At 66.9% G+C, this 22256-nt stretch overlaps 2 protein-coding genes across 4 annotated transcripts; both read right to left on the reverse strand.

Annotated features, from left to right (window-relative positions):
• Nucleotides 1-11: 11 nt before the first annotated feature.
• On the reverse strand, nucleotides 12-17189 carry IGSF9 (immunoglobulin superfamily member 9). The gene is made up of 28 exons (XM_071800321.1): nucleotides 16952-17189; nucleotides 16526-16717; nucleotides 13024-13176; nucleotides 11984-12135; nucleotides 11767-11884; nucleotides 11506-11647; nucleotides 11210-11355; nucleotides 10967-11109; nucleotides 10753-10893; nucleotides 10554-10670; nucleotides 10088-10238; nucleotides 9182-9305; nucleotides 8921-9096; nucleotides 8572-8822; nucleotides 7969-8053; nucleotides 7706-7876; nucleotides 7465-7510; nucleotides 5998-7155; nucleotides 5516-5661; nucleotides 5202-5381; nucleotides 4649-4957; nucleotides 3072-3311; nucleotides 2708-2911; nucleotides 2337-2474; nucleotides 907-1094; nucleotides 648-822; nucleotides 473-575; nucleotides 12-387 (listed from the first exon to the last, which is right to left on the reverse strand). Exons 1-28 carry the CDS (start codon nucleotides 17001-17003, stop codon nucleotides 246-248), a joined length of 5343 nt encoding a protein of 1780 aa, XP_071656422.1. The 5' UTR covers nucleotides 17004-17189; the 3' UTR covers nucleotides 12-245.
• A 2509-nt stretch (nucleotides 17190-19698) lies between these two features.
• Nucleotides 19699-21846, reverse strand: DUSP23 (dual specificity phosphatase 23). 3 transcript variants are annotated; one of them, XM_065857694.2, is made up of 4 exons: nucleotides 21803-21846; nucleotides 21354-21626; nucleotides 20202-20374; nucleotides 19699-20078 (listed from the first exon to the last, which is right to left on the reverse strand). In XM_065857694.2, exons 2-4 carry the CDS (start codon nucleotides 21621-21623, stop codon nucleotides 20024-20026), a joined length of 498 nt encoding a protein of 165 aa, XP_065713766.1. In that variant the 5' UTR covers nucleotides 21624-21626; nucleotides 21803-21846; the 3' UTR covers nucleotides 19699-20023. The 3 variants fall into 3 exon arrangements, with proteins under 3 accessions (XP_065713766.1, XP_071656567.1, XP_065713767.1); XM_071800466.1 differs by lacking the exon at nucleotides 21803-21846 and having other exon boundaries at nucleotides 19699-20062; nucleotides 21354-21791; XM_065857695.2 differs by lacking the exon at nucleotides 21803-21846 and having other exon boundaries at nucleotides 19699-20008; nucleotides 21354-21787.
• Nucleotides 21847-22256: the final 410 nt, after the last annotated feature.

Genomic DNA, 22256 nt, shown 5'->3' on the forward strand with positions numbered 1-22256 from the left:
CGCCCAGCCTGTAAAGAAGACGAGCCGTTTATTGGGGCACAGGACGGGGGGCACCGCGCCCCCAAGGCACGGGGGGTGTGAGCGCAGCGGCGCCCGCACCCGGCAAAATAATAATAATAAAAAAAGACTTTGGTCCTGGAAATACTGGCAGGGGGGTGGGTGCTGGGGGCACCCAGCTGGTCCGCGGAGGGGGGTTAAGGCAGGGCGGGGTGGCCCGGGGGGGCCGTGCCGCGGCGGCGCGGCGCTCAGAGGATCTGGCGGGGCATGCCGTAGCCCGTCATGCCGGCCTGCGAGGCGCCCCGGTTGGTGCCCATCTGCAGCCCGATGACGCTCTGCCCCTCCTTCAGCTTGTCCTCGGAGAAGACGCGCCGGTTCTCCTGCGACTTCCTGCGGGCACGGCAGGTGTCAGCGTCCCCGTGGGACCCCATGGGACCCCACCGCCCGGCACCCCCCTCCAGCACCCGCTACCTACTTGGGGAACCAGTTGGGGTCTCCCACGAAGAGCCCGTCACCCTTGGCCATGGCCAGGCTGCCCAGGTTCATCAGGGTCCTTTGCACACACGCCATGTTCTTCCCTGCAAGGCCCACGGTGGCTCAGCTCTGTCCTCATCCCCACCTGTCCCCTCGTGTCCCCCCCAGCCGCTCACCTTCCCACAGGTCGACGGTCTGGAAGATGTCGGTGGCGGCGATGCCGTAGCGCTCGGCCGCCTGCAGGAACTGCGAGATCTGCTCCATCTGCTTGAAGGCCATGGTGGACGCCTGGATCTTGGCCACCGGCCCCTGGCCGCGCGGGTGGAGGCTGTTGATGAGCCGGCACAGCACCTGCCGGGGGAAACCGGAGGGGAGCCGGGGGTCAGGCGGCGCGGCAGTGCCACGGCAGCCCCCCGGTGGCCCCGCGGTACTCACGGTGCCGTCCTTCAGCCACTGCTGGAAGCCATCCCTGCCGGGCGCCGGCTGCGCGACGTCCCCGCCGCACTGTCCCAGGATCCACCGCACCAGGATCTGCTCCAGCTCGGGGTCGTACTGCCGGTCGATCTTCTGCTGCACCTCCCGGCTCAGCCCGTACGATGGTCCCCGGTTCGCCATGCTGTGATCTGCGGAGATCGGACCCCCCGCTCAGCCGTTCTGGTGGCACCAGGGCATCCGGCACGGGATGGATGGCATTGAGCCCCTTGGGGAATGCGAGTGACGGCGAACGTGGCAGCTGCTCCCCGGCAGTGCCCCATCCTGCTTGGACGTCCGGCGCGGAGCCTTATCACCCATGCCAGGCGCTGCTGGGGCTCTGCCCTGCCGGCTTCCTGCCCAGCACCAGGGCCGTGCCCACCCGAGGGCAACGGGGCGATTCGGCAGCACCGCAGCCCCTCGGTGCCAGGGCCGGCCCCCCAGCCCGAGCATCCCGGTCCCCACCGCTCAGCGCCGCCGAGGACGCGCAGACTTGGCAGGCGCTTGCTGCCGGTCGGAGCTTGTTTGCAAACTCGCCCGTTTGCTCGGGCCGGGCGCCAGATCCGGGACTGGGGCTGCCGGCTGCGGTGCCCCCACCCCGGCGGGGAGCCGGACCTGCTGGGCCCCGTGGCCATGCCCTGGCTAAGGCATCAGCACCCAGAGCTGGTGCCACCCCCGCTGGGGACGATGGGGGTTGTGGGAGGTGCCCACGGGGGTCCTGAGCAGAGCAGCTCTGCCCTGGGTCCCCACCTGGTGCTCTGGGTCCCCAGCCCCCGCTGCCCCCCCTGTGGCGGCACATGGGGCTGCCCTGGCATCACCTTCTGTGCCCAGTGCTGCACCCCCGGTGTTTGGGGGCAGAGGGTGAGCGCGGGTGCCACCCCGGCACACGGAAGAAGGAGCACGTGCTGCTGTCCCTGGGGACGCAGGTGCCCCCGCCAGCACTGGCGCATGGGGACATGTGGCAGCTGCCACCCTGGGGCAGCCCAGCTCACACCTGTGGGGCGCCAGGCTCAGTTTGGGACAGAGCTCGACCCCATCACGCGCGCCGCTTCGGGCTCAGGGCTCCTGTCACCAAAACCAGCAAAGGGATGAGCCACCCTGGCTCATCGGACGGGACCAAAATCAACCCCAAGCCCCCGGGGAAGCTGCGTGAAGCCTCAGCGCTGCAGCCGCTCGGCAACCAGACGGGCGTCCCCAAAAAGGCAGCGGCCACCACGGGGCTACTGGGCAAGGGCTGGGGCGCAGGCGGCCCCCGCAGGGAGGGAGCGTGGGGAGCGCCCGGCCGGGGGCCAAGCCGGTTGGGAAACAAAGAGGAGCAGAAATTGGTGCAGACAGCGCTGATTTCCCGACACAGCTGGGGCTTGCCCGGCCGGGAGGGGAGGGGAGGGCCGGACCCAGCCCAGCTGCGCCACCGCTGCACCGGGGACCCCGCGGGTGCCGCATGGACAACCCGGGTACCCTCCGGGCATCCCGGGAGCTGCGGGATGGGGATTCCAGCTGGGATGCAGCCACCTGGGGAACCCGCAGGTCTCCTAGGGCCAGCGGGGAGCAGACTGGACACAGCCCAGCTGGGACAAGGCCACCCTGGGACCCCATAGACCCCCCCAAAGCCAGCAGGGAGGGGAATGCAGCCAGCACAGGGCTGCGCTGGGGACCCCGGGGTGAGCAGGGAGGGGACCATACCCAGGGCACGGCCACCCTGGGGTCCCCATAGACCCCCGGTTGGGACACGGCCACTCTGGGGGGGCACCGGCCCCAGCCTGACTGGACCGCGGGCACCTCAGGGCCAGCGGGAAGGGGACCGGGGCTCCGCCGAGCCGCAGCCCCAGCACCGGGACCGCCGCGGTGGCTCCGAGGGACCGCGGCCGCGGGACGGACGTGCCCTCGGGGCGCCCGGAAGCCGCACCCGGGTCCCATTTCCCGGGCGCGGCCGCGTGTCCCGGCGGCTCCGCGGGCGCAGCGCCCGATCCTGCCCGGAGCCGTTACCCGGGGCGGGGCAGCCCGGGGCACCGAGCCCGCTCCGGGCCCCCGGGGGCAGCTCGGCCATTTTAGGGCAGAGTGACCAGTCCCCATCTCATCATCACCCCGGTTCCCCTCTCATCCCCACCCCGGTCCCCGTCCCCACCTGCCGCCCGGTGCCCGCCGGCCCGCCCGCCGGTCCGTCCCTACCTGCGGCGCCGATCCCGCGGTCCCGGTGCGGCAGTGGCGGATGCCACCGCCCGCGCCCTTTTCACGGCTGATGTCAGCGCGGCCGGGGGCGGCCCGGTACCGCCCGCTCCCGGGGCGGGTCCGCCGGGGCCGGGGCTGCTCCGCCACCGCGCCCCGGGCAGCCCCGCCCCGCCCGGCGGCCCCGCGGGGGACAGGGGGTCCTGTGGGCACCGGGGTGGCAAAGGGGCTGTGCTGAGGGTGGGGGGATGCGGTGGCAGGTGGCCAGGGGGGACTTGGGGTGGGGATGAGGCAGCCGTGGTGACCAGGGGGACGCAAGGGTTGTGGTGGGGACAAGGTGAGGAGCGGGTGGCCATGGTGGCAATAGCAGCGTGGCAGTGGTAGGGACAGGCTGGCCATAGTGTTCAAGGGACATCGGGGGTTTGGTTGGGGACAGAGCGGCTGTGGTGGCCATGGTGGAGCCAGCCTGGCGTTGGTGGCAGGAGGACAAGGCTGTGATGGCAACAGGGCCCAGCCGTGGTTGCAGGGTCACTGCGGTGGCAGGGGATGTGGCGGTGGGGACAACCAAGGCCTGGCCATGGTGGCAGGGGGACAGCTCAGGGGACACAGCATCTCCAGTTTGCCCCATGGTGTCCCCGGGGCGCAGGGAGGGACGACGGCGCTTGCACAAGTCCCGTCTCCATGGGAAGCGCCATCAAAACAACAAACAAAACCTCGGCCCGAAGCCACCGGCCGCCTCCGGAACAGGCGGCAGAGCCACTGCCACTGCCACCGCGTCCCCGCCACCCCACCCACCCCTCAGCACCCAAAAAGTGCCCTGAGCTCAACACCCACCCTCCTCCTGAGCCAGCCTGAGGTGCCGCCATCCTCCAGAGCTCGGTTATGGGGACACCACCACAGCAGAGACCGGCCTTGGTGTGTCCCCCTGTCCCCACGGTGGCCAGTGTCCCTCTGTCCCACACATGGTGGGTTGGGTGTTGTCCCTGATGTCTCCTGTACCCCCCCAGGCTAACGGGGGTAACGTGGATGTACAGGAATGGGGCAGGGTCAGTGGTGAGAGGATGAGGGTGGCACAATGGCAGGACATGGAGGGACAGACACAGGGTGACACAGGAGGTCCAGGGTGACACAGAGAACAGGAGCGGGATGATGCAGGGGGACAGGTCCCATGGGGGTGACACAAGGGCAGGATCCTGGAAAGACTCAGCCAGCGGGTAACAGAGGGTGGTCTGGGGACAGGCACCCTGGGGCCAGCATGGGGACAATAAGGGGACATCAGCTCCAGGGCACAGGGCTGGGGTGGCATGGGGTGGTACTCCCAGGGGTGACACAGGCAGGATCCCTGGGGAACACAGCGGTGGACCTGGGGCTGATGCAGAGGACATGAGGTGACATTCAGGGTCCCCGGGCAGAACGAGGGGGACACAGGGCAGGTCGAGGGGACATGACGTGACATGTGGCTGGGCCAGGGGGACAGAACCGGGAGGTGGCTCTGAAGTGACATGGGGGACAGCCTGGGGGACGGGCGGGGGTGACAAACGTGGGCAGCCCAAGAGGAACCGGGGACGAGCCGGGGTGACCCGAGGTGACCCCGTGGTGCAGCCCCGGGACCCCCGGAACACCCCGCGGCCGGGGGTGACGTAGTGCGCTCCAGGCCCCGCCCCCGTGACGCGCTCCCGCGGCATGGCCATATAAGGGAAAGAGGCGCGCAGGCCCCGCCCAGCCCGCGAAAGTCGGGGGGGCAGCGGGCAGGGAGAGGGTGGCTGGGGGGACACGGGAGGGGACACGGGAACGGGGGGGGGGGACTCCGCACGAAGCATGGGGACCGGGATGACAGAGGCACCGGCAGCTGGGGGGGGGAGGGAGGAGGAACAGCATGGGGGGGAATGAAAGGAACACGGGGGGGGGATGCAGGGGACACGGCGGGGGGGATGCAGGGGACACGGCGGGGGGGATGCAGGGGACACGGCGGGGGGGATGCAGGGGACACGGCGGGGGGGATGTGACGGGTGCCACATACAAGCCCATGCTGCTCTCATTCCTCTTTATTCCCCCCTCATCGTTCTCCCGGCCCCGTGGTCCCGGGGGTCCCTAGAGCAGCGTTGCCAGCTCGAAACGATCAGCGCAGCCCCCACGGGGGCTCAGGCGCTGCCGCCGCTGCTGGGCCCCCTCCCTGCGGCGCCGGGCGGCCGCCAGCTCCTGGCGCGGGGCTGTGCCGCGCTCCAACGCCTCCGCCGACACCGAGCTCACCGGGGACGAGCTGCAGCCAGGCTCTGCAGGGAGACACGCAGTGTCCGGCCCGGCTGCGTCACCCCTGTGCGGGGACAGGGGTGCCAAAGGGCCCTGACACCCCCTTTTCCCCATGGGAGGGTTTGCTAGCCCCACCAGGTCAGGGTGCCGCACTCACTCTGCCGCTCCAGGTCGCGCAGGGCGATGGTGGAGACGGGCCGTGCCGGGTCCCCGCTCCGGTACAGCTGCAGCGCCGCCAGGATGTCGGACTCCAGCGTCAGCTCCGCGTCCCACTCGTAGTTCTCATCCACTGATGTGTTCCTCCTGTGGGGATGGGGGTCAGGATGGTGCCTGTGTCCCCAGAGGGGGACGCTGGGGGTGGTCCCAGGGGAAGGGAAGGTGGGGACCCACGGGGGTGATCCCAGAGGCAGGGAAGGTGGGGACCCCACCGGGGTGACCCCAGGGGCAGGGAAGGTGGGGACCCCACCAGGGTGACCCCAGGGGCAGGGAAGGTGGGGACCCCACCGGGGTGACCCCAGGGAGCAGCAGCCAAGGTGCCACAGGCGCTGGGAGGCAGCTCCATGCCGGGACACCCCAGGACAGGCTCAGAGCGCCCCTGGTATGATCCGGCTCGTCGCCGGCGTCCTTCCCGCGGCTCACCTCTTCCCGCCGAGCGCCGGATCCATCCTCACCCTGCCCTCCTCGGCCACCGAGCCACCGGTGCCCCCCAGGGACGGTGCGAGTGAGGGCGGCCGCAGGAAGGATGCGCTGCCACGGCCGCTGCTCTGGCTGGTCAAACTGCCCCGCGGCAGCTTCTCCGGGGGAACCGGCTCCGCGGTGCCGGCCGAGGGCGCGGGCTCAGTCCTGCCGCTGGTGGGCAGCTGCGGGCTGGGGGAGCGGGGCCAGGCGGCCGTGCCGGGCAGCGAGGCCTTGGCGGGACCCACGGGCGGGCTGGGGGGCCGGAGGAACGCGGTGGCCGGCGGGGAGGTGGCGTTGGCACACGTGTCGATGCAGTCTGGGCACAGCGTCCGCCCCGCGCGCTGCGGGGAGCACCCAGAGCCCGGCGGGGGGCTGGCGGTGGGTTCTGGGTGGTTGATGGTGCCGGGGGGCTCCGCTGGCTCCTCCGGCCAGTCGCCATCAACACACATCTCCTTGAAGAAGGGCAGGCTCAGGTACTGCAGGATCCCGCTCTGCACCGGGGGGCTGATGGGAGCCGGGGGGGTCCGGGGAGAGCCCTCGAGGGGCAGCGAGTCCCACAGGGCGCTGGGGGGGCGCTGGCAGGGCCCGGCGCTGCCGGGGGTGCCGCGCAGCTCCTCGGTGGTGCTGTAAGGCAGAGTCGCGGCGGAGGCCACGGGGCTGATGTCCACGATGCACAACGCGGCGGCTTCATCCACGGGGCTGCTGCTGCTGCCGTAGCCAAAGTAGCGGCCACGGCGGTATCCGGCGTCCCGGTGGGGCTGCCCCGCGGGCCGGGGGCGGAGTGAGACCCCCTTGCGCCACACGGGCTCCTCCTCGGCGGGCGGCTGGACACACGGCTGAGGGTCCCGCGGGGCGAACGGCTCCAGCGCCCCGTGGCCGCTCTCCTGCGCCTCGGTCTCCACCACGAAGCGCCCGTCGGGGCCGCGGGAGATGCGCTCCAGGGGCACGTGCTCCCCGACGTGGCTCTCGTACACGGCGTAGCGGGAGCCGGCGATGCTCAGCCCCAGGCTGGTGCCGGCTTTCTCGCCCCACAGCAGCGTCCGGCGCAGGCTCCGGTAGGGAGACGGCTGCAGCTTCAGCTTCACGGTGCTGTCTGGGCTACCAGCGCCAGCAGAATTGCTGCAGGGAAGGAGGGAGCGGCTGCAGCGCCCGGACTGTTCCGGGCTTGCCTGGCTACCCCAAACGCAACACTGGCTACCGTGACCCCGCACCGCTGCTGCCGGCTCGACGGAGCCGCTCGTGCGCTTTCTGCTCAAAACTCCCTGGAGGGGACACCTCAGGGGATCCGCACCCCACAACCCGCCCTGATGGCGGCACCGCACTCCTAACCCCCCCCAACTTGTCCCTCTGTCCCCAGCCAGCGGTGAGCGAACGATGGGGAGCGCAGCGGGGCAGGGATGGAGCGTGGCGTGGCGTGGCGTGACTTACTGTGGAGGTGAAAGCTTCTTGCTGGGGGAGAAGACGAGTGGTGGATCTGGAAGGTCATGAGAACACAAGGGGATCACACAGCGAGCAACTCAAAAGTGATGATGAGGAGACAACAGCACCCGCTCAGCACTATGAACACGCCTGGTGGGTCCTCAGCACCCCTGGGGTGTCCCCTCTATGGGTGGTGGGTCATGCTGCCCCACACATGGGGCTCCGGGCTCTCCAGGATCGCAGCTCCTACCTTGCCTCCTCTTCTGGATGCGTGCGGCCCGCCGGCGGTTCATGATGCAGGCGGCCATGGTGCTGAAGATGACGGCCACGCTGAGGAAGCAGATGCCGCCGATGACCCCGGCCAGCACCGGCTGCGGCAGCAGCTCCGGCAGCTGCGTGCGGGACGGGTACACCTCCATCCCTGCGGGGACACAGACACCGGGATGGCGGGCACGGCCCCCCTCGTGGCACCGGCGCCATGGGGACAAACAGCGAGGCGAGCAGGTGCCTCACCTGCCGTGGAGACGTTCACCGTGTTGCTGGGATCGCTGATGTAGCTGCCGGCAAAGGCCACCAGGCGGAACTCATAGAAGGCGTCCTGGGGGAGCAAAGGGCCCTGAGCATCCTTAGCACTGTGGCTGCAGAGCTGAGCTGACGCCCCAGCTCCGGGCAGCGACAACGCAGACGTGACCCCTGTGCTGGTTTGGCTGAAAATGGGGTAATTTTCCTCATGCAGTTACAAACCTTTCTTTTCTGTAGCTCGTTATTTGCACTTAGTTTGAGAACAAGAGGTACCAGCCCACCACAGAGTTAATTAATGTGTTTAATTGCTCTGCTCTGAGAGCCAAGGGCGCTGAGCTCTGCCCACAGGGGTGAGGCAGCGAGGAAGGGGATGGACGGACAGAGCCGGACTGACACCCACACTGAGCAATCACAGTGTTCCAGCTCATTAATTAGCATCATGCTAATTATTATTACTGATAGCGGGGCCTTCTGGTTTTGATTTGGGGTGAGCGAGCGGCTGCGTGGTCACATCACCAACTTGGGTTAAACCACGACACCCCCACCCTTGTTCCACCCCCCCCAGAGCTCCCCCCCCTACACTGTGATTCCCACCTTGATGAGTCCCGGCACCAGCACCTGTGTCTCGGTGCTGGGGATGGAGCGATCCAGCAGCTCCCACCCGCCCTTGTCCTGCCGCAGCTCCAGCGCGTACCCGCTCAGCGCCACCGAGGCCTGCCCGGGGGGGTCCCACCGCAGCAGGACCCCGCGCGCGGTCTCGTTGGCGCTCAGAGCCTGCGGCGGGGACAGGAAGACGCGCATGGTCATGGCCGGTGGCTCTGGAGGCACTGTGGTCACTGAGAGGCCTGAGGAGAAAGGGGACGCCAGTTTGGGGGGACAGGGGGAGCCTGGTGGGTGCTTGAGGGCTCTGGGGGCTCAGGGGGCTTGGGGAGCCGCCTCTTACCCCTGGGCACGGAGGTAACGATCTGGCTGAAGGGGCCACTGCCCAGCTTGTTCTGGGCCAGGACGCTGAACTGGTAGCTGGTGTCTGGCTGGAGATTCTCCACCAAGAGGTGCTGAGCGCCCACCGGCACCGAGAGCGACACCCACTCGTGGTGGGCGCGGGGCGGGTGCTTCACGCTGAGGGGACGTGGGACCCGTGAGCCCAGAGAAGCAGGCGGGGCAGAGGGGGCTGTGGGGCAGCGCGGTGGCCGTGGGGACTCACAGCGGCGTGTACCAGACGCTGAACCGCTGGAAATAACCTCCGTCGAAACCGGGCTCCCAGGAGATGTTGGCGGCCAGGAGGAGCGGGAGCACGGAGACGTTGGTGACAGCGTGAGGACTGGTGCCTGGGGGCAGAGGGAACACGGGTCAGAGCAGGCTGAAAATGGGTTCATTCTCCTCATGCAGTTACAAACCTTCCTTTTCCATCGCTCGTTATTCGGGCTTAGTTTGGGAACAAGAGGTACCAGCCCAGCACAGAGTTAATTAATGTGTTTAATTGCTCTGCTCTGAGAGCCAAGGGCACTGAGCTCTGCCCACAGGGGTGAGGCAGCGAGGAAGGGGATGGACGGACAGAGCCGGACTGACACCCACACTGAGCAATCACAGTGTTCCAGCCCATTGGCATCATGCTGATTATTTAAGAGTGGGGCCTTCCAGTTTCCATCTCTCTCTTCTCTTTGCTCTTTTTGGGCAGCCGGGGGAGTTTTGGTCGGGACGTTTAGTTGGGTTTTTTGCCATTTTGCAGAGGCCTCTGGGCTCTTCTGCCTTTTCCCCTCTTTTCTCTCTCTGGGATGGGCTGTGGGACCAGGTGCCGTTTCCTGGCACTGGCTGCTCAGCGTGTTCGTGAGGAATTGCCTTGACTATCTTTTATTTCTATTTTATATACATATTTACTACTAGTGTATTAGTATTTTGTTGTTTTGTTAGACTGCATTTATCTCCATCCAAGTTCCACCCTTCCCTTTGATTCTCTCCCCTACTGGAGTGAGTGAGCAGCTGCGTGGTTCTAATACCAGCTCAGGTTAAACCACGACCTTTGGCATCCCCACCCCTGCCAGCACCGGGGGGTCGGTGTCACCCCCCCTAACCCCCTTGGCCGATTCCCTTCCCACAGCCCACGACTCACCCAGCACGTGGACGGCGGTGGTGGCGCTGACGCTGGCCACGCGGTTGGCAGCCGTGCACTCCCAGAGCCCGTGCTGCTCCTTGGCGAGCGGCCGGAGGACGAGGCTCCCGTTCACGTCCACCCGGGCGCCGCTCTTCCCCGCGCCGCCCGCCTGCACGGCAACGCACGGGCACGGTGACCCCCACGCCCACCCCCCCGGGCCAGGACGGCTGCTCTGCCACCACCCCACGGGCCTCGGGAGAACACAACCCAACGTGACCCAACTTAGGAACTGCGGGGCAGGACTGTGCATGGGTTTTTCAGAAGGCAACACAAGCAAAGCGCCCTGAGCCCCTTCTGCGGGAACCAGGAGAGATGTGGCACTGCTGGGGACACAGGGACTACCCCGGAGTGATGTCCCCGTGGCCCAAAGCAGCGTCCCCGTTCCAGGAGGGCTCGGCGGGTTCCTCGGAGCGGTGGCTCCTACCTGCACCCAGGTGATGGTGGGGGGGGGATCCCCACGGGCGACGCAGGGGATCACCAGCTCCCGGCCCACCTCCTGGAAGTATTCCTCCTTGGGGCGCAGCGTGAAGGCTGGTGGGTCCTGGAATGGGGCGCACAGCGTGGGACAGGGACATGGGGAACAATGGGGGCATGGGGGATGATGGGGCCCCCCCCGGCCTCACCTTGAGCAGGACGCGCGTGGGCCGGGACTCGCCGGCGGTGCCGTAGCTGTTGTACGGGGTACACGTGTACACCCCCAGCACGTCGTCGTTCCCCGTCGCGATGACGATGGAGCCGTCCGGTGTCATGGACCAGCCGGGGAGCTGGGGGAGCGGGACACAGGGTCAGGACGAGGGGTTTGGGAGGGAATGTGGAGGGCGGGGGGGGTGGCGGCACCTTGTCCAGCTCCAGCGGGCGCCCGTCCCTGGTCCAGCTGACGGAGAGCAGCGGCGGGTTGGCGCTGGTGGGGCAGCGGATCACCCCCCGCATCCCCTTGGGCAGGTGGGTCTCGGGGAGCATTGCGGTCACCCGTGCCGGATCTGCGGGGACGAACAGCGCCAGGGCCCGTGTGAGGGTGGCAGGTCCCTGTGTCACCCCCTGGGCTGGTGACAGCGTGGCCCGGGCTCCCCAGGCACTTACACAGCACCGTGACGAAGGCCGAGGCAGAAGGCGGCTTCCACAGCCCGTTGCTGGGGATGCAGGTGTATTTGCCGGCGTCGTCCGGGGTCGTTCGCTGGAGCAAGAGGCTCCCGTCCACCAGGACACGGACACGAGCCTGGAGGCGGCTGCGAGGGAAGGACGCGCTCAGTGGCGCCGGGACCGTCCCCACCGCCCCGCAAGGACACCACGCACCCAGCCAGCCCAATGCGCTCAGATCCAGGGCCACGGCGGCACCGGCCCGTGGCCACCTCGGTGCCGCCCCGTCCCCACCGTACCTGAGGTGGAAGACGTTGCTGCTGCCCTGGAGCCAGGTGTAGGTGAGGTTTCCCGGGTACGCCTCAGCCTGGCACGCCAGAAAGGCATCTTGGGAGACGTTGACGGTGACGTTCTGCGGCGGCACCACGATGACGGGCGGCCCTGCGGCGCGGGGCAGAGGGGACAGTGAGAGCCAGGGCGAGGTGACAGCGCCACCTCCTCCCAAACCCCATCACACCTGCCCCAAACCAACTCCGTCTGTGCCCCGTGGGCGCTCTTACCCTGCACGAGCACGCGGGTGGTGTGGGTGACGGTGCCCTCCTTGCTGGAAGCGTGGCAGGTGTAGGTGCCGGCGCTGGCGCGCTCCACCACGGCGATGCTCAGCGTCCCGTTCCTCACCTGCGAAGCCACTCGGGAATAGCGGCGGTGCCACCGCGGCGGGGACAGGCGCCCGCTCTCCAGCGAGCGCGGTAGGTGACGGGGGGCTGGCCATCCCACCTGCACCGTGTCCCCGCTCTGCACAGCCAGGTCGCTCCTCTTCCAGACGACCACGGGCTGCGGGTTGCCCACAGCCGTGCAGGTGAGGCTGAGCGCGTCCCGGTCCCGCACCTCCACAAATGCAGGGGGGGTCTCCAGGAAGGTGGGGGGTGCTGTAAAGGCAAATCCAGACTCTTATGCCAAGGTTTTGGATCCAGTCTCAGCCCTTGGAGGTCGTGGCTGGTACTGGGTAGATGTCCTCGGTTTGTTAAAAACGAGTTTGTCTTTTAGTGAATTAGCTAAAGCTTCATATTAACTGCATCTTCCTGCAAGCCAGATCCATGTTTGGTGGACACAGCAATGGATGCGAGGTCATTGATCAGGATGGATGCACATCCACGAGAGGGGCGACGAGAAACAGGTGACCAAAACCTGACCAACCGAGTACACCATCCCATCCACCTGATACTTCATAGAGAAGTGGGAGATCACGAGGATCTCGCCCCGTTTCCTTATGGCGACATCAGGAGAGGACCTTGCGAGTCGTCCCTGCCAACTGAGGCCAGTGAGAGAGTGAATCCAGCTCCGGTTGGCTGGAGAGTCCAGTCCGGGACTTCAGCTGCCGGCTTGTGAACTGAGGCCAGTGAGAGAGTGAATCCAGCTCCGGTTGGCTGGAGAGTCCAGTCCGGGACTTCGGCTGCCGGCTTGTGAACTGAGGCCAGTGAGAGAGTGAATCCCGCTCCGGTTGGCTGGAGGATCCAGTCCGGGACTTCGGCTGCCGGCTCTGCGGTTGCCGGGACTTTCAACATTGGGTTTGTATATTTTGTATTATTTTCTCTATTTTATCAGTAGCATTAGTAAAACACTTTTAATTTTTCCAGCTCTCTTCTCTCTGTCCTTTCCCTCCCGATCCCCTGTCCTTAGTGGGAAGGGGGGAGACGGAGGGGCTGAAGGGGGAAGGTGGGGAGAGGGGGTAACAATACACCTGCCACTGTTTTATTGTCACCCCGCAATCAAACCACAACAGCAGAGCAGCGGCCAAGGGTGGGATGGAGCGGTACCGTTGACGGTGAGGTGGATCCAGGTGCCGTTCTGGAAGTCGGCGTCGGTGCTGTGCCGGTCCAGGAAGAGCACGCGGCACTCGTACCAGCCCTGGTCCTCGGCGCGCAGGAGGTCGATGCGCAGCGAGGCGCCCTCCTCGATCCGCACGCGACCTGCGCGCCAACACGCGGCCGTCACCGCCGGCTCGGGGACAACCGCGTCCCCACGGTCCCGCCCATGCAGCCCAGCGGCTTCCCCGACTGCCCCACTTGGCGTTTGCCCGCACGCCCGGGCCGCGCTCCGGCTTCTCCGGCGCCACGGGGAACAGAAGCCAAGGTGGCTGGTGGAAGTTTCACACCGACACCCGGCGCTGCGGCACCAGGAGACACCACGGCGCTGGGCTCCGTCACTTGTCCCCACGAAGGGGCAAGGACCCCCAGCCGGGTGGGTCTGTGCACCCCAAGCATCACTCCAGCTGGTCCCACAGCCCCTCTGCAAACCCCCCCCCGCACCCTTGCCCTGGCGTCAGGGACCCTTCCCCCGCAGCCTCGGCCGCCCTGGCCCCCGGGACCCCCCCGGCAGCCTCACCCTCAGGAGCCCTGTTAAGCCCCGGGCACCCCCGCACTGTCCCCTGTCCCCACAGTGCGGGGAGGACGAGCTGAACCCCTCGCCCGCCTCGCAGCGCCGAGCACAATGGACCCACCGAGGGGCACGGCCGTGGCGGGGGGCTCTGCTGGAGCAGGGGACCCTCACCCCGCCAGCAGCAGCGCCATGGCCTCTTTGATGAGGAGGAGGATAAGGGCACAAAGCGGCAGCGAGCGCAGCCCGTTAATCCCCTGGGCTATTATCAGAGCCATAATCGGCTCAGGCGTGCAGCGGGCAATTGGCTCAGCCCCGGCCGGGGTGCGCAGCAAGCGGCACCCACCGCCCCAGCACCCACCGCCCCAGCACCCACCGCCCCAGCACCCACGGGCTGCGCGCCCCCCACCCGCTGCAGGAACCCACCACCCAGAGGGCTACCCTGGGGACGTGTGCCCCACACGTGCCATTGCCGGGGTGGCCTTGCTCCCGCACGCCGCTGGCAGCACCGCCTGCAGCTTTCGGCACCACGACGCTCCCCTCGACACCCCAGAGCACCCCGCGGCCTGAAGCGTTGCCAACAAAGCAAGTTGTGCCGAACCCTGCTCTGGCGCTGGCGTCGCGGGCTGGCCCTGTGCACCGCGGTGGGGCCGGGACGGCTGGTTTGGGGACACAGGCTGCACGGTTTGGGGACACACGGCCCCGTGTGAACCCACTGCTCAAACACGGGCAAACCCTTCCTGATAGTGGCCAGAGATCCTTGCAGCCCCCCAATGCATCTCCCACCCCTCCTGCCTCTAACCCAGCCCCACGGTGCGTCCTCTTGCCCCTAACCCAGCCCCACGCTGTGTCCCGTGGACAGACGGACGTGTCTCGGTGTCTCCGGCAGCATCACCGACTCGGAGCACAAAGCAACACCCCAGGCAAACCTTGAACGCGAGAGAAGCAGCAAGAAGGGTGGGAGCAATGGCAAAAGACCCCCGGGACAAGGGGGCCTCCCCCCTACCCCAGAGGTGGCTCCCACGCCGAGCCCTGGGAATGGGGGCAGCTCCGCAAAGCCCCATCCCCGCCGGCAGCTGCCAGCTCGCAGCCCCAGGAGCAGCGGGCTCCCGAACAAAGGTCCCTTTGGAAGGGATCAGAGCGCTCTGGGGACGCCCCCAGCCTCCCCCTAATCCCCCTGTGCGGCCCCAGCCCCCTCCTCCTCCTCCCGATAACAAAACCGCCGCTGCCCTCCACACCAGCATCCCTGGTAACCGGCATTCAGAGGGACACAAAGGGGCTGCAGCCCCAGCCACGCTTGCTGCTGGGGACCTGGTGCCACCAGCCCCGCTCCGGGCCGGCTGGCAGCAGGGGACACCAGGCTGTGACACTGCAGGATGGTGGCACAGGGGGAGAGCCGACCCTGCTCCCCCAAGGGCTCTCAAGCAGCCCAGCCCATCACCGGGATACCCCGAATTGCCACATGGGTGACAACAGGGACTCCCCAAACTCCTCCGGGTGGCACCTGGGAAGGGCTGAGCGGAGGGTCTGATCTGTCCTGCATCCCCTGTCTGTCCCTCCGTCCTTCCACAGAAGGGAAAACAAGCCGCCCCGCTGCCATGGTGACGGCCGCCAGCCCCCCTGCCCACCCACCTCATCCTCATTACAACCACAGCCCCCTTCCTCCAGCGCTGATCCCCGGAGCAGCCCCCCCGGCCACGCTGCCAGCAGGGACAAGGGGGGGCTGTGCGGAGCGGGCAGGAGCCCGTCGGGCCCTTCCTGGGTAACCGGAGCCCCTGCAGCCGAGGGGGCCCCGCGGTGCCGGCTCAGGTAACAGGAACCCAGGCTGAACCTCCTGGGAAAGCAGGTGCCTCCTCGGCACCGTCACCGGCGGGTTTGTTGTCACCACTGGTCCCACGGGGCCAGCTCAGGGCTGGCTGCAGAGCAAAGGTGTCCCCAGGTGTGCCCCGAATTCAGCCGCCTCCTGCACAGCCCAAGAGGCATCGCCGCTCTGCCCACAGCCAGTTTGGGGCTCGGTTCAAACCTCAGCCTGCTGCATATTTTTTAGGCAAGGGCTGGTTTCGGCAGGGAGGTTGGGCACAATCCGGTGCTCCAGCCCTCTGCATACCATGGGGGGGATTTTGGTGCATCGCTGCCATGGGTAATTGGGGCCAGACTCAGCCCAAAACACCAGCCAGGTACCAGCTCTTCCCCCCTTCCCCATCCCCATCCTCGAGGGATGCTCCCGTCGTCCTCACCTCCGTGCTCGCAGGGATCCCTCAAGTTCCGTCACTGCTTTGCTTTACCCCGTAAAGAGAGCACCGGTGGGTCGCACTTTATGATCTCCAGAGGTCCCTTCCAACCCCAACCATCCTGTGACTCTGATCTCTCTCCCACACCACAGCCCTTCACTCCAAACCCCAGCACCAACAACCAAAACCCCCTCCCCAGGCTCAGTCCTCAACAAACCCGCACGGGTTGAGGCGTCGGAGTGGCAGCGCCCGGGTACCCACGGCCTCTGGCACGGGGCATCCTGGTGTCACCGGCCCCAGCAGCACGCAGGACCACGACCAGGTCCCCAGTCCCAAGCGGGTGGCGCTGGGATTGTCCACAGCAAGGGCTGACGCGCCAGGAGCTCCAGCCCCGTGGGGATCCCTCCCGTTGGGCTGGGGGCTGCATCAGCCCCCAGGCTGGGTACCCACAACCTTTCTGCCTCCCGCTCCGGCCATCCCTGGCGCTGCTGCACAAGGAGGGGACTCTGCCCTGCCGTGAGGACATCCCCAACCCCACCATGTCCCCTCCTGCTGTCCAGGAGAGCCCAGCACCTCCCCACCACCCCGGGAGCATGATTAATGTGGGCTGACAGCAGCAGCCCTCAGCTGGGGCCCAGACAAGGAGAGAGGGGACATGGGACACCGGAGCCAGCCCGAGGGTCCCTCAGGATAACCGCCCACCGGGACTCACCGATGTACTCCGGGTCCACCCGCGGCGAGTAGAGCCCGAACTTGATGAAGATGGGGAGGACGAAGCCGAATCGGACCCACTCGATCACGTAGAGCGGGGGACGGGCCTCGTGGGCGTCCAGGAGGTCGCAGCCCAGCACCGTGCTCTGCCCGACCCGCCCCACCACAGCCCGGGCCGGGCTCTGGCCGCTGCCTGCGGGGAGCGAGCGGGAGGGCTGAGCTCCGCCCGCGGGACGGGACCCGCCCGAGTCCCCAGCCCGCGGACCCTTCCCCACCGGCGGCAACACGTGCGCGGTTCCCGCCGCCACCCGCGTCCCGGGAACCCCGCACCGGTTCCGCCAGCAGCGCGGCCGCCCCCGCCCCGACCCCGACCCCGACCCCGGCCCCGGCCCCGGCCCCGGCCCCCGCCCCGGCCCCGGCTCCTTACCCTCAACGCCGGCAAGCAGGCTGAGGACGGCGGCGCGCAGCCACCACCGCATAGCCCAGCTCCCCCTCCGGCGGCTCCCGCGGCGGGACGGGGCGAGGGAACGGCGGGGGGTCGCCGGGAGCGGTATCCCCGGGGGCCGGCGCCTCAAGGCGGGCTCCGCCGGGCTGCCCACGGCGCAGCGGCCCCGGGCGGGGGGCGCTGGCGGCTCCGCGTCCCGCCGCCGCTCCTCATGCCCGGCCCGCTCCGCTCCGCCCCCGCGCTCCGGCCGCCGCCGCCACAAACAAACCCGCGGCGTAGGGAGGGGCCGCTCAGGCCACGCCCCCCGCCGCCTGTTGCCACGGCAACAGCCAATCGGGAGCCCGGCGCCTGGCGCTTGCGAGGTGGCCAATGGCAGAGCGGAGCAGCGGGAAGCGCGGGGGCTGCTGGGAGTTGTAGTTTGGCGGGAGCGGAGCGAAGCGCGGGCGGGACACGGGAATCACGACAATTGATGAAATTAAACAGCATTCCCTGAAAATAAAACAAACAGTGCGACATGGGGGTGTGAGACACCGTGGGACACGGGAATCAAGAGAATTAAATTAAACAGTATTCCCTGAAAATGAAGCAAACAGTGGGACACGGGGGTGTGAGACACCCCTGGGACACGGGAATCACGACAATGAAATCAAACAGTATTCCCTACAAATAAAACAAACCGTCTCAGAGCAAATAGGAGGCCTTGGTACTTATTTTTAAAATGATTGTTTGCTGCTGCCCTTATCTACAGTCACGCTGAATAAAGCTATAGTGAAATGGAAAGTTAAATTCATCCATTATAGAGCTGCGCATGGCGGGGGCATCGGCAACGCGTGGAACCCATGCTGTCCCTCCAACGTCCTCCACGCCGAGCCCTTCCCCGCCACGCCGCACCGCACCCAGCACGCCGTGGGAGGCAGCACGCGGGCCGGCATGGGGCACCCCCGTGACCGCTCCCCACCTGCCCTTCCCATCCAGGCCATCACCCCTCTAATCCCATCCTAAATGCGTCCCTGGCACAGCGATGGCCACCGGAGCGGTGTCCCCATCCTGCCAGGTTGAGCCGGAGCTGGGCTGCCCGCCAGGCCGGGGGCTCCGGGAGGTCTCCCGGGGTAGGGGATGTTCCCCCGTGTGTGTCACCACGGTGGCATCGCGGGCCAAGCGCCGCCATGGTCTGCACGGCGCCAGGGCCCGTTCCGCGGCACCGCTGAGCGCTGGTGCGGAGCTGAGCACCGTGCTGGTGACGCTGGGGCGCAGCCCCCCGGTCTGACCCCCTTCCCTGCGCCAGGGGGGTCCACAGTCCCCCCCATCGCCCCGGCCTGGCCCGGCCCCCTGAGCCTGGGAGACTATTAAGGACAGAGCTAAAGTAAGAGGAGTTAAAGTAAATAATTCTGCGGTTAAGCTGCTTTCCTGCATCTCACGGGCCCATGTGAGTCCGGCGGCTCCCACGGGCTTAGGCGCTGTGGCTGGACAGCGCTGTCCCCGTCATCCCCGTCCCCCCGCGTGGGGCTGGGACCCCCGGACAAGGGGTTCAGGCAGAATCAAGCACCCCGGATGGCCCCGCATCCCAGTGCGGTGTCACAGCCCCGTGCAAGGGACACGGGTGGCTCCTGAGGGGTCGTGGGGCATGGCACAGCACCACCAGCTTTCTACCTTGATTTTTGGGGTGCTCCGCACCCTGTGGTGAAGACCCCATGCCCAGCTCACTGCACCCCATGGTGAAGACCCATCCGATCATCTCTTTCCACACCATTCCCACTCCAAGCCATGAAGGAGGATTTGGGTCTAGCAAAAGGGGACACTGGGGGTCACAGCCGTCACAGCTCTGAGCGGTGTCACCACCCCGCTGCTTCGTTCCTGAAGGAAGATAAGATTTTGGGGTTTCAGAGCGATGGTTGGAGCCATGGAGTCGATGGCCCCGCCAGCCCACGACCACCAGGCAATCCCAGCCATGTGCGGCGCGCCTGGCAACGGGGACGGTGACACTTGTTGCACTTGGGATTTAAATGCCACCAAGGTTAGGAGAGGCTGAGAAGAGATTTTCAGGATTGGACTTTTGGACAGAGATGCCTAAATTCGGTCTAAGCTTCAGTTTAAGCATCAACGGCCCGGGCCGGCCCCTGTGTGCTGACCTGGCCGCCGTCCTGTGCCCCGTGTCACCGCGGTGGTGGGTGACCGGCCCCGGGCCAGCCTGCTGGGCCCCAAGCGGAGCCGCTTGTCCTCCCCAAGGGCTGAGACCCCAGTTACAAACCTTTCTTTTCCATCGCTCGTTATTTGGGCTTAGTTTGAGAACAAGAGGTACCAGCCCAGCACAGAGTTAATTAATGTGTTTAATTGCTCTGCTCTGAGAGCCAAGGGCACTGAGCTCTGCCCACAGGGGTGAGGCAGCGAGGAAGGGGATGGACGGACAGAGCCGGACTGACACCCACACCGAGCAATCCCAGTGTTCCAGCCCATTGGCATCACGCTGATTATTTAAGGAGAGTTGGGAACTTGCGGTTGGCTCTTCCGATCTCTCTGGGGTAGCTGGGAAGTTCAGTTGGGACGTTTAGTTGGGTTTTTTGCCATTTTGCAGAGGCCTCTGGGCTCTTCTGCCTTTTCCCCTCTTTTCTCTCTCTGGGATGGGCTGTGGGACCAGGTGCCGTTTCCTGGCACTGGCTGCTCAGCGTGTTCATGGGGAATTGCCTTGAGCACCTTTTATTCCTATTATATATACATATTTACTAGTAGTGTATAAGTATTTTGTTATTTTATTACACTGTGTTTATCCCAATCCAAGTTTCTCCCTTCCCTTTGGATTCTCTCCCCTATTGGAGTGAGTGAGCGGCTGCGCGGTTCCATTGCCAGCTCGGGTTGAACCACGACAGCCGCCCACCGGTTACACACACACGGTCCCGGAGAAAAGCCACAGGAGAGTTGTTTAAGGTGGAGGGGACGGACAGCAGCACCTGGGGGCTCGGAACGGCCCCCCCAGCATCTCATGGCGACCGTCTCCGTTGCAGCGCTGGCCACGCTCACGCCTCCTCGCCCTCCTCTCCATCGCTGTAGTGGGGCAGATCACACCGGTGAGCGGGATTTTTGCCCTATTCCATGTGCCTGACATGAGGTAGAACTTGGAAAATGGTTAATAAATATGCTTTGCTGAGAGATCCCGCCTGGGCCTATTCTATCATCATCCCTACATTGGGACGCGCGGCCACCCTCCCTGCACGACACAGGGCTGGGCTGCACCCACCTGCAGAACCGGATCACGGCCTCCTCCTGCTCCTGCGTCTCGATGGAGCCGGGACGCAGCCGCCGGATCTCCCGGATGGCGTCGGCGCCACTCATGTCCCGGGCCTTCGCCAGGTAGCACGCCAGCATGGTGCCGGTGCGGCCGTGCCCCAGCATGCAGTGCACGGCCACGGCCTGGGCAGAGGCGGCACCGTCAGAGGCAGAGAAGGAGACTCCACAACCTCCCTGGGCAGCCTGGGCCAGGCTCTGCCACCCTCACCCCCAACAAGTTGCTTCTCATCTTCCAGCGGAACCTCCTGTGTTCCAGTTTGCACCCATTGCCCCTTGTCCTGTCACTGGGTGTCACCCAGCAGAGCCTGGCTCCATCCTCCTGACACTGCCCCTTCCATATTGATCCCCAGCAATGAGTCCCCCCTCAGTCTCCTCTTGTCCAGCTCCAGAGCCCCAGCTCCCTCAGCCTTTCCTCACACGGGAGATGCTCCACTCCCTCCAGCATCTTGGTGGCTGCGCTGGACTCTCTCCAGCAGTTCCCTGTCCTTCTGGAGCTGAGGGGCCACAGCTGGACACAATATTCCAGGTGTGGTCTCCCCAGGGCAGAGCAGAGGGGCAGGAGAACCTCTCTGACCCACTGACCACCCCCTTCTAACCCACCCCAGGTCCCATTGGCTTCCTGGCCACAAGGGCCCAGTGCTGGCTCAGCCCACAGCACCCACTGTTCCCAGCTGGTCTCCCATCCAAGCACTGACCGGGCCCGACCCTGCTTAGCTTACCAGACCAGACCAGATGGGGCGTTCTCAGGGTGCTATGGCTGTATAGATTACATTATGTATATCTATATGTTCCCCAATATATCCTGATAGTATCTGAACTAAACCCTTTTCTCAAGGGCAGAGCAGAGGGGCAGGAGAACCTCTCTGACCCACTGACCCCCCCTTCTAACCCACCCCAGGTCCCATTGGCTTCCTGGCCACAAGGGCCCAGTGCTGGCTCATGCTCACCCTGCTGTCCCCAGGACCCCCAGCTCCCTTTTCACCGCTCTCCAACACCTCATTCCCAACTCACACTGGAACCCGGTGTCACAGCCGCTGCCCCCCTTGGCGTTACCAAGAGCTGTAACCCAGCTCCCCCCATCCCCGCGGTGTCCCCGCTGTACCTCGCCCTGCCCGTTCGCCTCCTCCACCAGCCGCAGGAAGCTCCGGATCTGCCCGGGCGTCGGGGGCGTGAAGTCGGGCACTCTCAGCCGGTGCAGCCGGATGGCGGGACAGCAGCCGTGGTGCGGGGGCGGCCGCTCCGACAGCGACACCAGGTGCCGCACGCCCTGGCCCAGCAGGAACCGGTAGTGCCCGGGCTCCCGCGGCATGGCCAGCCCCGCCAGCCGCCCCTCCGACACCCACGAGAAGTTGGGGGGCTCGGTCGCTCCCATCGCCTGGTGGGCACCGGGATGGGGTCGCTCGGGGGACCCTGGGGAGATCACGGCCGGCCCCCCCAGCACCGCCCCGGCCGCAAGGTCAGAGCCCCGGGGATCCCCCGTTCCCCCCGGGCCCGCTCCCCGCGGCCTCCCCGGCTGAGCCCCGCGGCCCGGCCCCTCCCGCCCCGCCGTACCGAGGAGGCCGCGGGCGGCGGAGCGGAGCCCGGGGAGCGTGTGGGGAGCGTGTGCGGAGCGCGGCGGCGCGGGCGGGCACGGAGCGGGCGGGCACGGAGCGGGCGGCAGCGCCGGGGCCGCACCGGCCGCCGGGACACGGGGCGGCGCCCCCGGGCAGCGGGAGCCCGGCGCCGAGTTCCGCCTGCCCCAGGGCCCGAGTTCGGTTCCCCCGGCCCCGAGTTTCGGTTTCCCGGGCCCTAGTTCGGTTCCCTGGGCCCCGAGATTCGCTTCCCCGGGCTCCGAGTTCGGTTCCCCGGGCCCTGAGTTCGATTCCCCCGGCTCCGAGTTCGGTTCCCCGGGCCCCGAGATTCCGTTCCCTGGGCCCCGAGTTCGGTTCCCTGGGCCCCGAGTTCGGTTCCCCCGGCCCCGAGTTTCGGTACCCCTGGTCCCTCGAGCACGGGTGCCCAGCCCTGC

The sequence above is a fragment of the Patagioenas fasciata genome, chromosome 30 (assembly GCF_037038585.1).
Source record: "Patagioenas fasciata isolate bPatFas1 chromosome 30, bPatFas1.hap1, whole genome shotgun sequence".
NCBI classification, from domain to species: Eukaryota; Metazoa; Chordata; class Aves; order Columbiformes; family Columbidae; genus Patagioenas; species Patagioenas fasciata.